Source organism: Saccostrea cucullata, unplaced genomic scaffold (genome assembly GCF_032062105.1).
Source record: "Saccostrea cucullata isolate Sc308-1 unplaced genomic scaffold, CSIRO_AGI_Scuc_v1 ctg264, whole genome shotgun sequence".
Classification (NCBI taxonomy): domain Eukaryota; kingdom Metazoa; phylum Mollusca; class Bivalvia; order Ostreida; family Ostreidae; genus Saccostrea; species Saccostrea cuccullata.
In genome coordinates, this window is record NW_026932935.1 from 179,616 (window position 1) to 193,359 (window position 13,744).

Genomic DNA, 13,744 nt, shown 5'->3' on the forward strand with positions numbered 1-13,744 from the left:
CTTTTTTATTGATAAAGCAGCTGTTAATGATATCAAAAAGCCTGAGCTTTAATTTATCGAGAGGAATGGTGGTGTATAAAGTTGAAAAGTCGTAGGTTTTTAAGCTGTTGATTTTGATAAATCTTGTGATTTCAAATTTTCCGAAAGTTCCTTGGAGTTAGTATCCACATCTGATTTATGGCACTTCTCAAATATATTGTTGCACAGTACTCTTGAAGTTTCTCCGTCACTATACTGTTATTACCTTAGTGTGGAGTAAAGAAAGAGGCTTGATAGACCATTTGCTGGAACCTTCTAAGGATCTCTGATTGTAAGAATCAGAAAACTTTCCAAAGATCTTTTATAAGAGAATTTCTTTGTAAGGTTTATTGTCATTCTCAATGCTGTTGCTAAATTGCCACAATATTTCACATTAACCGGAATCATTTTTAAGCGCATTGGAAAATACTTTATGTGGGAATATAACATGCAAAGAAAATTAATTCTGACTTTGAACTGTATCACAGACCAATGTCATGCGGGTGTACGTCCAGTTTTGTGAATAACGCACCTGATAACAGCCTTTTTTTTATACTTGACAATTTTTTGAAATCTATAACCAGTTAATTTCAAAAGATTTCCCATTAGTCATTTAAAAGGACGAATGTTTTCTCCAATCCAAATATTTGTCCTATCGGGGAAACAGAAAAGAAGTAAAGATGTGAACAACAACACATTTATGACCAAATATAAACAAAATAAAATAAGATTTAAAAAACGCATGAGTTGAAACATACTAACAAATAAATAAAAAAAAACTAATAAATAAATAAATGTCGACATGAAACAAAAACAAATGTGACTACATTGACTACATACATGTAATGGCTATTTGGATATCACAGTTTTCTTCACAAAAATGGACAACATATACTTTATATGATAACATTATAATGGTAATCACAGTTTGCTTGCTTCTAAGACAATTGCATGTCTGTCACTCTGTGTATGACTGGGCATCACTTCTTTAATAACAAACATTCAATATAAATATAACATAAGAACAATTTCAACTACGGTCATTTTAACATAAGGAGAAAATACCTTGATGAGCACAGTTCATGTTATAATTCAAATGATTTATATAATGCTAGTAATTGGATTTTCAGCAATATTTGACCACAATGGAGCAGGAATCATGCCAAAACTTTGAGGAACAAATTGAATTTCTCTGGGAGGTTTATTTTCTTTTTTTAATTTAATGTTGTTCTCAGCAGTTGGCATTTAAACAAAAATTAAGAACCTCCACAAGAAATCAAACACGCACGTCTGACACTGTAAATAAGGGAATTCAAATATCAACTTCTCCCTTTATCTATAGATATTTCTACCTCCTAAATACTCATGATAACCTATCAACCTTTACTGAATACGACATAATGCCGCATTTAAATATATTTCAATAAATGAAAAATTAGCACCTCTAAAACCTGCCATATCAATTTTGCTTTCTGAGCTTTTTATGGAAATTCATCATCTTCGACATTAAATAAAATTGAAATTTATGTATTATTAAGACGTAATGCTCAATCTTGTATCAATATTTCATTCTGAAGATGTGCTTTCATTTCAAACTTTGATTAAAGTTCTAAAAAATATTACGGAGGTACACTTTCCATTGACATACGTATTTGGCCTTAAATCAAATGATATATGCCTTGCTATTACTTCATCCTTGAACATTGCATATACGTATTTATGGTATTTCGGAATGCCAGCTGTAATTTATTAAATTTCTTTAAGTTCTAATTGATAACGGTACTTATATACGAGACACTTAGTTTGACACATGAATTCAGCATAATCGTGTAGATAGCAAAATTAAAAGGCAGGCTTTACCTTGTATAATATAAAAGCTTTTAAATTTCATTTCAATGTAAACCTTTTGTATTCTACCCGATCATTTCACTAAAAGGGTTTTCATATCTTTTTGTCATCCATAACGTATTGTGAATGTATTTCGAAAACACGCCGTTGCGACAGAAATAGAACATTAAACATGTATAGTACTGATAATTGAAAAAAAATGAATAAATAGTTTGGGACAATACTTTTGAACAGGATGATCGGTTTTTATTATTTGAGGTTCGTGTTTCAGTAGCAGTAGGATTCTCCTAGCATTTTTCTTAAATGCAAGTTTTGCCACGTCGCCATCAAAGCCCCAAACGTCATTGTAAACACCGACAATACCACTCTTCCTTAACAAGAAGTAAATTACGACATGAACGGCCCATTGTATTTCAATTCCAAGAAGACTTTTTTTTACACCTTTAAACTGGACTACAATTTTCTCAATCGATTCAAATCTATTGCTTGATTAAAGTAAAATGTCTTCACAGATTGCGGTAGTATGCAGTAACCAAACGGCAAGAAAACATTTAACAGAACAAAAATAAATAATTAATACTGCAAATCATTCATATCTAATCCTCTCGTAACGTTAATCCCTGTTAATCACCTGACCTTATTCAACAACACACAATGGTTAATATATTGGGAAAAATATCACAGTCAGCATTTTATCACACATTCTTGAAGATTTTCACGGTGTGTTGCCATAGTTCTCTAACCCAAATGTGACCATGGTTGTCAATAGCAACGACGTCGGGCCAGTAAAGACCATTTTCCTCTGAAAGAAGCAGGCGGATAAAGGCGCCATTAATGTCCAGAAGATGAAGCGAGTTGTTGTTGATGTCGCAGACGATTATGTTCCCATCCTTATCACATTTGACGTCACGGGGGTCAAAAGGTTTGTCTAGAGTACCTTTGGGAGGACCTTTGTAGACCAGTTTGACCTTGCCATCGCCATGGAGTATGACAACGTGCTCTCTTTCAATGTCGGACACGATCATGTCGCCACTGATGTTGATATCGATGTACTCGGGATAAGCAAAGATCTTGTCGTCGTTGATATCGCGCTCTATTTCCCGTTTCAGACGACCTTCTTTGCTGTACACCTGCAGGCAGTTTTTGTGTTCCGGTTTGTAGCGTCTGCGCAAATCTTCCACTGCACAAACAATGACGTCACCATGGCTGTTGACGCTGATCCCAGCGGGATGAAGAGAAGATGTAGCGAAAATGTCGACTTCTCCAACAGAGTTCACAACTTTGATATGCTTGCTAGGGAAGCAGGATACGAAAAGCTCGTCAGTTGCTTTGTTGACGACCATATCTCGTACCTCGTTGTAGATCTCCACACTTTTTACGTGCTTTCCGTCGACATTATATAAATGGATAGCAGACGACTTCGCCTCGGCTATCCAGCACTGATCTCTAGAACCTGCACACATCGCTAGGACGAAGCTCGGTAGTTCAAACATTGTGATCTGATTGAAACTATTTTTCCAGCTGCTGAAAGAATTTGTCACCGGATTGTAATCAAACTGCTTTCTCTCGTTGGGACGAGGAGAATTTCCTCTTTGATATGCATCTTCAATCGAAAGTTGAGACAACCTCGGGTTAAACGTAACCTGTTGATTTGGGGTAAATGAGTAGCTTTCAAATGGCGATATCGGAGAAAGCGAGTCTTCTACTCCAGAATCTGCAAAATATGATCCAAATGGCATATCGCTGTTTGTACTTCTTTTAGGGGAAGCACTTCTAGTGCTGTCGTGCCTTTTAGGAGAAAGCCCCCTTCTGCGATTCAAACTCACACTCCGGGTTGGCGAAGGCGTTCTACTGCGTCCGTTTCTTATGGGGGAAGGCGATCTCCCTCTTCCATTCCGGATAGGCGATTTAGACCTCGAACGTCCATTTCTGATGGGCGACGGGGTGCGAGTTCTTGAATTAATCCTTGAAGGGGAGGGTGATCTTGATAGAGTCGGAGTGGAGTCTGGATCTACGATACCCGTAACATGGTGACGTTTGGTGACTTTGGCGCGTAAATGAGAACGTACACAGTCAAAACAAAGTTTCTGGTTGCACTCGATACATTTCACTTCTGCCTCCCCAGTATCACATGAATGACAAATACTCACATAACCATTTTCGGATGTGAAACTCAGCCTGGGGAAAACATATTCATCCATATCAGGATTTGCTTTCTTGTAGTCTATTGCTGGGTCCCCGGCTGCTATGATAATGTTTGTTAAGCACACTGGGCATTTAACCACATTGCCAGCCTTACCCGATAAGTGCGCTCTCACTGTGTTCGGCAAATCGACTGGATTTTTCAAGATCTCGGGTCTACAAGCACGGGACTTGGCGCATTCACACACACTGCATTGCTTACAGTAGCGTATTGGTTTATTGAGCGCCGTCTTATTCATTTTTCTATTATTTCCTTTCACCGGATTATTCTTTTTTTCTTTATAACCTTGGCTGCAATTCAAATAATAAATTGTATTAATTCAAGGCAAAAGAAATTACACAGCTATTGCAACAAAAAGTTAGGTAACTTCAAAGATTATGGTTAAGGGATTTTAAGGGAAAAAAATTAAAGCAAGTTAGTTAAAATCTTTTTAACGTATTGATTAAAAGTAGATATTTAATGATCTAGTGAAATGAAGGTAAAATTTAAATGTTAACTTTAATGATATTTTTGTGAACTATAAGAGTCTATATTGGAATTAACGCAAAGGAAATAACGAATCGCAAATATTTATGTTTGATTTTATTTCATTCGTGATAAAAAATTCCATTGTTCCAGGAATCCAGTTAAATTAAGACATTAACTCTTTGGGCATAAAAGATTTTTTTTCTTTATTGACCTATGATGTTTACATTGGTAAAGGTTTAGGACCCTCGGAGAATGGTACAGTGATATAATGTGGCGTGTTATTTAATGGAATTGATTTTGAAATCGGATAGAAAGGATGATCTCTTAGCAAAGTACATAGTTTGAAAACTTTATGACCATGTCCTTGTTTAACAATCGATTTTTACACAAGTTTAATAAAAGCCAGTTCTGTTAAACAAGCTACTTCATCTCGCGGGATTGGACGACATACAAAAGCATCGGACGATAATCTGTAATATATATACACACTAAAATTTAGTATCTAGTAATTACTCTCACTATCTCTACCTTTACATAAACTAATATGTTTACGTTCGAAATGGATTAGCTTAATTCTTTTTTAGACACCAAATCTTTATGAAAACGTTGTCTGAAAATGTTATTAAATTTGTAATAAGTTTATATGGTATGTTTACATAATAAGTGCATGCAGTAGAACTGGTCTGGAATTCCACCTGCCTTTATCCTCTGTTTGGGTGCTTTATTATTTTTTTTTCTCTAGGCGTGTAATAAAAGACCAGTGCTTTCCATTGCAGTGACCCTGTTTACTTAAACTTCTTGTTAAATAAAAATTTAAAAAGTGTTATGAATTCAAACATATTTTAAATATTATTCTAACCATATAGGAATGATATGTCTGAAAATATATTAGGTTTAAGATGATGTGCTTTTTTATCACTTTAATTTCACAGCCATAATTTGAATTTTTATCATATCTTAAAATATAATGGAAGTTCATTTTTACAATGATATTTTCATGCTCTATTTCAAAATTACAAACTGTCGATTGCTTTCGATGGATCAATTATGGAATTTCATTTCACGCTACTTTGACCACCTTTTTTTCTATCATTGAACCCCTCCAAAGTTCTTACAAAAGATTAATTAGAGTTTATAGTAAATGATATTATTAAATTTCTTTCATAAACTCACGAATATTTTGAAAGCAGGAGGAAAATGTGTCATGATCATCGCTGTTACGTCTTCTTTATTTCTGGAGTTCTTTTACAGAACGTTCAAAAAAGTAAACTTGCCATTTACCAAGATTATTGAAGATTTTCTGAAGTACCCTTCGAACCCTTATGAAACACACCGAGTTTTATATGCAGACGGAATCACTATAGGTTTTATAAGTACCGCTAGATAAAACTGCACACGTAATCTTATTTCTTGATAAGGAATTGGCTGATTTTTGTATCAGAGCCAGAGACTTAGGAAAACAAGATGACAGATTAAATTTTGATGAATGCACCTTTAGGAGAGGCACTTATGCATCATAAAGTGGGATTTGTCATTCGTTTTGTGAATGTTTTAAGTGCGTTGGTCGAACTTGGTAAGATATTCAACGGCAGGAAAAGTCACCCAAAGCGGTAGACAAAAAAGGGACGCATTTCAGAAACGATAAAGCGTAGTTGGAGATAGTAGTGACAGCAAAATTATTAGCAATAACAAATTTCTTAATCGGTCAAATGTTCACAGCAATAACATATTGATACGGTATGGGAAGAAATGGAATTTTTAATTATTTTTAAACAAAACTTTTTCGTTCAATATAATGACATCAGAATTTATGCTCTGGTATGTCCGTTTAAGCATGAATATGTATGTGTGAGAAAGAGAGAGATCGAAGAGAACATTTGTCTGACTTTCAAAGTGCTCTCACTCTATTGATTTTAATGTTTCTAATGTTATAGCCGTTGTTGACCAATCCTTTTAGATAATTAGTGAGTCAATGTTAAATGACCATAAATAATTATTTAAGAACTTAATGATTACCAGTGTTTGAACCAAATTAAATGAACATTTTTATTGTGAACATTTCTATTGTTTGCACTATTCAGTTTTTACGAAAGCAAAGAGGTTTGAGATTTGAGTAACAGATCATTTAATTGCGAAACAAAACCAAGAAAATTGTGTTGAATAAATCACTGTAACAATAAACAATGCCTTTTAAATGTGCTGAATCTACAGATTTTTTCCCATCAGGACAACAAGCTCACGGCGGGTGTGACACGGGTCGGCAGGAGATGTTCACTCCTCCTTGGCACCTGATTCTACTGATGATATTTTAGAGACCCGTGTTTGCTTTGCTCCTGTGTAGTTTAAACGGACTTTTCGGGTTTGTTATCTCTATATTTCATCTCCTTGTGCAGTTTTCAGTTACTTGATCAGATTTCTTTAAAATGTTTGGAAATTTAATTCAAGTTTCCCAATACCAGTTAAATTTACACGTACTTGAAGATATAAGTTCCGAATAAATAAACGCAATTATATTACACCGATAAGAAAATTAAATCGTACTTAGCTATTCCCTTTTCAATAACTTAAAGCCCTACCGTATTTTGTAACGGGTTAAAATCACACGGAACACAGGTTGATAGGTATCGGGGTAAGCATTGATATCATTGTTCTGTTTGGATAATCCAGGTCCATACCCTTTCAAATTCGTTTATTGTGTATTTAAAATCGTAACAAAGAAGGCGAAGAGTTTTTAAAATCATTTAAGTGTATTGGGCATTTTAAATTAGAAATGTTAAATCGTTTTCCATTTAAGTATTGCATTCTAATTAGTGTTGCATGGATTGTCGTAACATTTTTAAAGAAATGAATATATCCCTTTTTGCATTGCTACACATACATGTATATAAAGATTTTTTAAAAAGGTGGAGGATATATTTTGATAACTTCAAATTTTGAGAGGGGGCGTATTTGACATATTAAAAAGGAAACAAGAATTAATATTCGCGAAGTACCATAGCCGTGTTGAAATAAAAATGCTCCATTATCATTATTTAGACTGTATATAAGATTAGATACAAATCTAAATAGTGCACATTTTATTAGACAACCCCAAACCCATTCCATTTTCGAATACAATAAAACAAATTGCATGTACATTTTGTAGAAACGTGATCTGAATTAATATATACTTGGTATTTCTCATTTTAAGTTTTAATGCTAAAAACGTCAAAACCATTCTGTCCTTCTGCGAAGTATAAGGGACTGTGCAAGTTTGTATCTTTTAATTTTTTTTTCACTTAAAATCAGAAATTTCAAAATTATTAAATTAGTTATCAAATTTTGCTGGAGAAAATTTAATCTTTTTTAACATTGATTAAAATAATCAAAATTTTTTTTTAGAATTGAATTAAAATTTTAGTGAAAAGTACTTCGTTAAAATATGAAAGATCTCAATTTATCAGCATACTTACCATATCGCGTCTCCTATTTAACACCTATTTAAAAATCTGCAGAGGGTGCAGTAATTAAAAACTGCTCTATGACAATGACCCGGGATCAGAGATTTTTTTCCAGGTGAATACACATTCACTTTCTCCTTACAAAGGAACTACACTTGTGTAGTAAATTTTCTTTTGTTCTTTTACTTACATATGTTGAGTATATTGAAAGAGATTTAAGGATTTAGTTTTCTGTTGTTTAAGTCAGGTAATTAAAAGTGCCCTGTGGTTGACTTTGTCCGCAAAAAATATGCATCAAATTGTAAAACCTTTTTTCAAAGAACTAATTATTTCAGTTTATTTTCTTACGATGTTCTTCATTTCAAAAGCAAAATTATTGAGATAGCATTATTTAATTTTATTCTTATATACATATATATGGCACGCCAAATTCACAAAAATGAGATAATCATAGTTTCACAATTGATAAACTAGGTTTATCGACTGTAAACTATAGTTTACAAACCGTAAACTATAGTTAACTTTTAAGTATAGTTTTCATCTGTAAAACTATATTTAACGGTTGTTAACTATAAAATGCAATGTTAATTTAAGTTTATCTGTCTGTAATAAAGCGTTAACAATAGATTTTGTTGATAAACAAAGATTCACGTTTGTAAACTATAGTTTACAATCGTAAACTATAGTTAAGAGTTGTTAATCATAGTTTCACAAATTGTGAAACTATATTTATCAGATCGTTAACTATAGTAACGGTTTGTAAACTATAGTTTACAAATCGTGAAACTGTATTTATCAGATAATCTATGTTTTGCAATCGCAAATGATTGTTTTCGGTGTTAAGTATAGTTTACGGTTGTGAAACATAGATTATCGCGTTAACTATGTTTTACAGATGTGAAATATAGATTAACATTGTTAACTATAGTTAACGGTTTGTAAACTATAGTTTACAACCGATAAACCTAGTTTATCGCAACCGATAAACCTAGTTTATCGATTGTGAAACTATGATTATCTCATTTTTGTGAATTTGGCGTGCCATACATGTATAGCATTTTGGATTTTGATTTAAGCGATATTTACACATGTATTCAGACATTGACTATAATTACCCTCTGTATTTTTTTTTTTTTTTTTACAAAATAATAAATAATCGAAAATAAATGCAGTTCTGTAATACAAAATGCAAGGCCAAATAGATATAGTTTATTCAAATAATTGCCCTTTTTAAAAAAATAAATAAAACAAACATGCATTTGAACTTATCGCCAAATTAATTAAAGACACATGTACGTATGTAATGAAATATATGGAGATAACGACCAGTATTCAAGCTCAAAAGTCCACAAATTAATACAAAACAGGAGCGGAGCAAACAGCAATTTTATAAATTCCAAATTATCAGAGGCGGGATCAGATGCCATGGAGGAGCGAGTATCCCCTTTCGACCGTTCACACCCGCCGTGTGTTCCTTGTCATGATCGAGAAATAACAGAAAAATCCGTCATCAATTCATTGTATAAAAAATGCCCTAATTATAAGTATGAAAAACGTCAGTCAGCATTTAATTGACTCCAAGATAAATTGTATTTGCTGACAATGTCATTGCATTGACCATAGAACTTACGAAATGATGACTTTAAATGCGACTGCTGATATTCTTGTTTCATCAACTTGTTTAGTAATAATTTACCTCGTATTAGAAATTGTACATAAGTTGAGCATGCTCTTGCGTACCGAATCAACGGAGAGATATAAACCCCGTATGTAGGTAATGGAAGTACTTGTATACATATATTGCTGCATAAGTAAGGGAAGTTGACGATTGAAAAGTTAGTCATCATGTTTATCATAAAGATTGGTTGTTAGATTACCATAAAGTTTTTTTTTCAAGTAAAATATCAAAATATGGAACAGATAAATCAGACTCTGTGGTATTTTTAAAAAAAGCTGTCAAGGATATATCGTATCGACATAGGAATGAAAATAACCATTTTTGAATACGTCATCGATATATCTACATGTCGAGTTGAAGGCACAGCATATATTTTCTTCTTTTCACGTATACAATTTTGGACAAATTATGCTACATATTGCTTCATGTGAATACAAAAATAGGTCTCTGCTAACAACGGGGCGCAACTGGCACCCATATGCATTGGAATTCTTAAAGATTGTTGGAAGACCTGTGGCGTTTTTCACCAAAAAATCTTTCTATATAGACTAAAATTTCACCATTCTGTATTTTTTTATTCAATGGAGACATATTTTTCTAAATAATTAATCAGAATTTAATCATAAAACATTTAAATAGTAAAAATAGAAAAAATAAGATTTTCTCATTTACATATGTTTGTAGAATGGGGGAAAATTTTAGTCTTAGTCGTAAGTTTCTTTATGAGACAGGCCACTGGCCTCCAAAAACCACATAGATATTGTCAATCAGAAACAACTACATGTATCTTTTTGATGTCAACTTCAGAGTACCTGTGTGTACAATCAGAATTTTTTTAACAAAAAATTTTTGTAAATGACCAATGACAAGGAAAGTCAATTTATGACTTTCATTCTTTTTTGAAAAAGCAGCTGTCAATGATATCGAAAAACATGGACTTTAACTTATCGTGAGGAATGGTTGTGTATAAAGTTGAAAAGTCGTAAGTTTTTAAGATGATGATTTTGATAAAATCTTGTGATTTCAATTTTTCAAAAAGTCCCTTGGAATTTTAAGCATACAGCTGTATACATCTGATTTACACCTCTTCTCGAATATATTGTCCCATAGTAGTCTTGAAGATTCTCCATCACTACTATGAGGAGTAAAGAAAGAGGCTTGATTGAACATTTACTGGAATCCGTTTTATCTTTGTAAAGATTTTTATGAAGTTTCGGAATGAATATAGATATGGTAAATCAAATTCATTTTGGTTCTTTGGATTACTAAAAATATCCAAAACTGACATATAATTTTGAAGAATTTCTTCCTTAGAAAGGGAACTATGAGTATAAGTTGGATTACCACTCGTAGAATTAAATCCAAGTTCCTCTTGAATACAATTTATATAATGATCCTTACAAACAAAGAAAATGTTGTTATCTGCTTTGTCAGCAAGGACCAGTACCTACTGGTCATGTGATCTAATTCTTTCTTCACTTCTGGATTATTGGATACAGAAGAATAGATGGTTTCATATCCCAATCTTTTAGTGTGCGATTCTAGCATGTATAATTTAATTAAACAGATGTATCAGCCGACCTACATGTAGTTTTATACTCTTGAGAAGCAGAATTTATTTTTAAAAATTTAACAGAAGAAAAAAGTTCTTACTGTGGCTTTCTCTGTATCATTTTTGCGTAAAGTTTTACTGACAATAGACATAAATGGTCAACTAGCATCTAAACCGTAAAAGAAAAAGAAGCCAGCAGCTATTTTGTCTTTAATTTTTTTATGAAGTATTATTCGTTATTCCATTGCCACCTGCCTATGAAATTAAATTCTCTCCACCAATTTTGTACTCTAGAGCATGTTATATTCTAAATAATTATGTTCAGATAAAAAAAATGCTAAATGTGAGAGGGACAGAAGGATAGATGGTTTTTACATCTTAATTATTGCAAGATTTTTACGTCCATTTGATATTTTTGATAAAATCATCATTTTGCAAAATCTCTTAACATTTATATATTGCCTATAACATTTAATAAATAAAACCACAGTACAAGTATTTATAAAATTATGACGCCAGTTGAAGAATCTGGGTTTCTAAACGTTGGCCCTCTTACACAGTAAAACTCGATTATAGGAAAGTCCTGGGGACCTGCGTAATTTGTTATTCGTTAAAGTATCTATAACGAATTCGCAGTATTATTTCTTTTCTTCAATTATGACTCTTAATTGTATTCGGTAAGTATTAAATACATGTACTTAAGTCACTTTGGAGATCAAAAGTTTTCGGATAAATTGAAATTTAAATACTGAGTATATCTATTTATACATGTATTTACTCACAGAAATATCTGATAAATGTCTACTGTTGAGATCTTTGAAAGTTCGTTATAAAAAAAGAATTAAATTTATTATTTTAACCTCTAGGGTCACAATAAATCAATTATTCATATCCGTAAACGTTTACAAAGAATTACTAAGAATTTTACCTGTGATTAAAAAGAACCCGTTGTTATATCCGTAAATCCGTTATATCACGAGTGTAACTGATCATAATCACAGAATTGAGCCTTCTGGTGTCGAAAAATACAAATATAGACTTTCCTTGACTCTTACAAATAAACTGTTCAAAACCTTCATTGAGGTAGACTGAGTAAAGACCTAACTGTTTATTTGTGTAAAGAAGTACTATAGTTGTGATTCAGTTAGGAAATATTTTGTGTAATAGGTTTATTGTAAGAAAGAAGTCCATGGCTACGCTTTCGTCCTTGTGTACTGTCCCATCCCATTCACACTGCTACGCTGTGGGCTTCAAAGATCCAAACACTATCGACATTGTCATTGCATCCATAGGGAAAGGCTGACCCTAGTTTTCTAATCCATTATTCTTCCTGTTGTATACAGAAAGGTGAACTACATGTAAGTAATGGTAAATCATTTCTAGAATTCAAACTTTCATTGACAAAATAGACTATTCAAATACATTAAAATGCTATTTGAAATCTCTGTCCGATATTCTTCTATTGAGTGAGACCTTGGTTTCACCAACATAATTAGGCCCACGGAGGGTACACTCTATTCCGTAGACAACATCAGAAGATTTTCAATTCAGATTTTCCAAAGTTTTGGTATAGATGCTCTGTCCAGTAAAATTAGTAGTAAACACAGTTTTTGACAAAGCATTTTGAAATACAATGTAGCTAGAACACTCAAATATCCGTAATAGATACTGTACATTCGTTCAATTTTTGTATGAGCCGTTGGTTCTATACCAAAATTGGTAGTTTTAATTTGTGTCTGAGTAAGGTTGATAAAAATTTTTTAAAAAGAAGTTAAGAATTGACTAAATATTTGAAACATATTTTGAAAAATCATTTGATTGTATAAAAGTTGATATAAAAACAACTTTGATGTGATTCTCAATCCGTTATAACAAGTACATTAATCATTTGAGAAATGTTCTTTTTTTACTTTATCGTCATAATGGATTCAATGATACAACCTCCATCTGATATAAGGAAAGTATACACCGAGTGTACATCAAAAGTTTGCAACCTTGCACCTAATTGAAAGGGTATACTCGGTGTAAAAGGATGTTAATTATGTTTTCCCATTTTTCGTCTGCAATGTCGAATGTAAAGAGAAGTAACTCGAGCATGTTTTAAATGAATTTCGTAATAAAGAATATATTCCCTTCACCGAGAATTTCAATTTAACAATGTACATTGTAAAATTTAACCAATAAAGGCATTATCCCACTGTTAACTGTCATTTTTTTCGGAACCATCTACTAGTATTTAATAATTTAACGTGTCATCATAAACTTTTTTATCTATTCTTTTAGATGTCCCCTGTAGGTAGGGAATATTTCTCATTAAATTGTAGAATTTTATTTTATATATAATTTATACAACTTTGCTGAGTTAATATTATTTGGAAACGAAGGAAATTTGATAATTTAAACTAAATGGCATAGAAATTGATGTATGTTTATACGTTGTTATCAAAGTTCTGAAAAATAAAGTTCTGAAGTAGTTAGTCATATTTATTTTGAAAATTTTAATTTGATGATGATGATGATGATAAACATGTGATAAA

General features: G+C 32.4%; 1 protein-coding gene and 1 long non-coding RNA gene across 5 annotated transcripts in view; both read right to left on the reverse strand.

The window, feature by feature from the left end:
* The window catches only part of LOC134236580 (uncharacterized), a 177,822-nt gene that overhangs the window by 107,576 nt on the left and 56,502 nt on the right, over nucleotides 1–13,744 (reverse strand). The gene's annotated exons all lie outside the window — the stretch shown is intronic.
* Nucleotides 698–4,325, reverse strand: LOC134236563 (uncharacterized). Its single transcript, XM_062718730.1, has one exon. It carries the CDS (start codon nucleotides 4,305–4,307, stop codon nucleotides 2,562–2,564), a length of 1,746 nt encoding a protein of 581 aa, XP_062574714.1. The 5' UTR covers nucleotides 4,308–4,325; the 3' UTR covers nucleotides 698–2,561.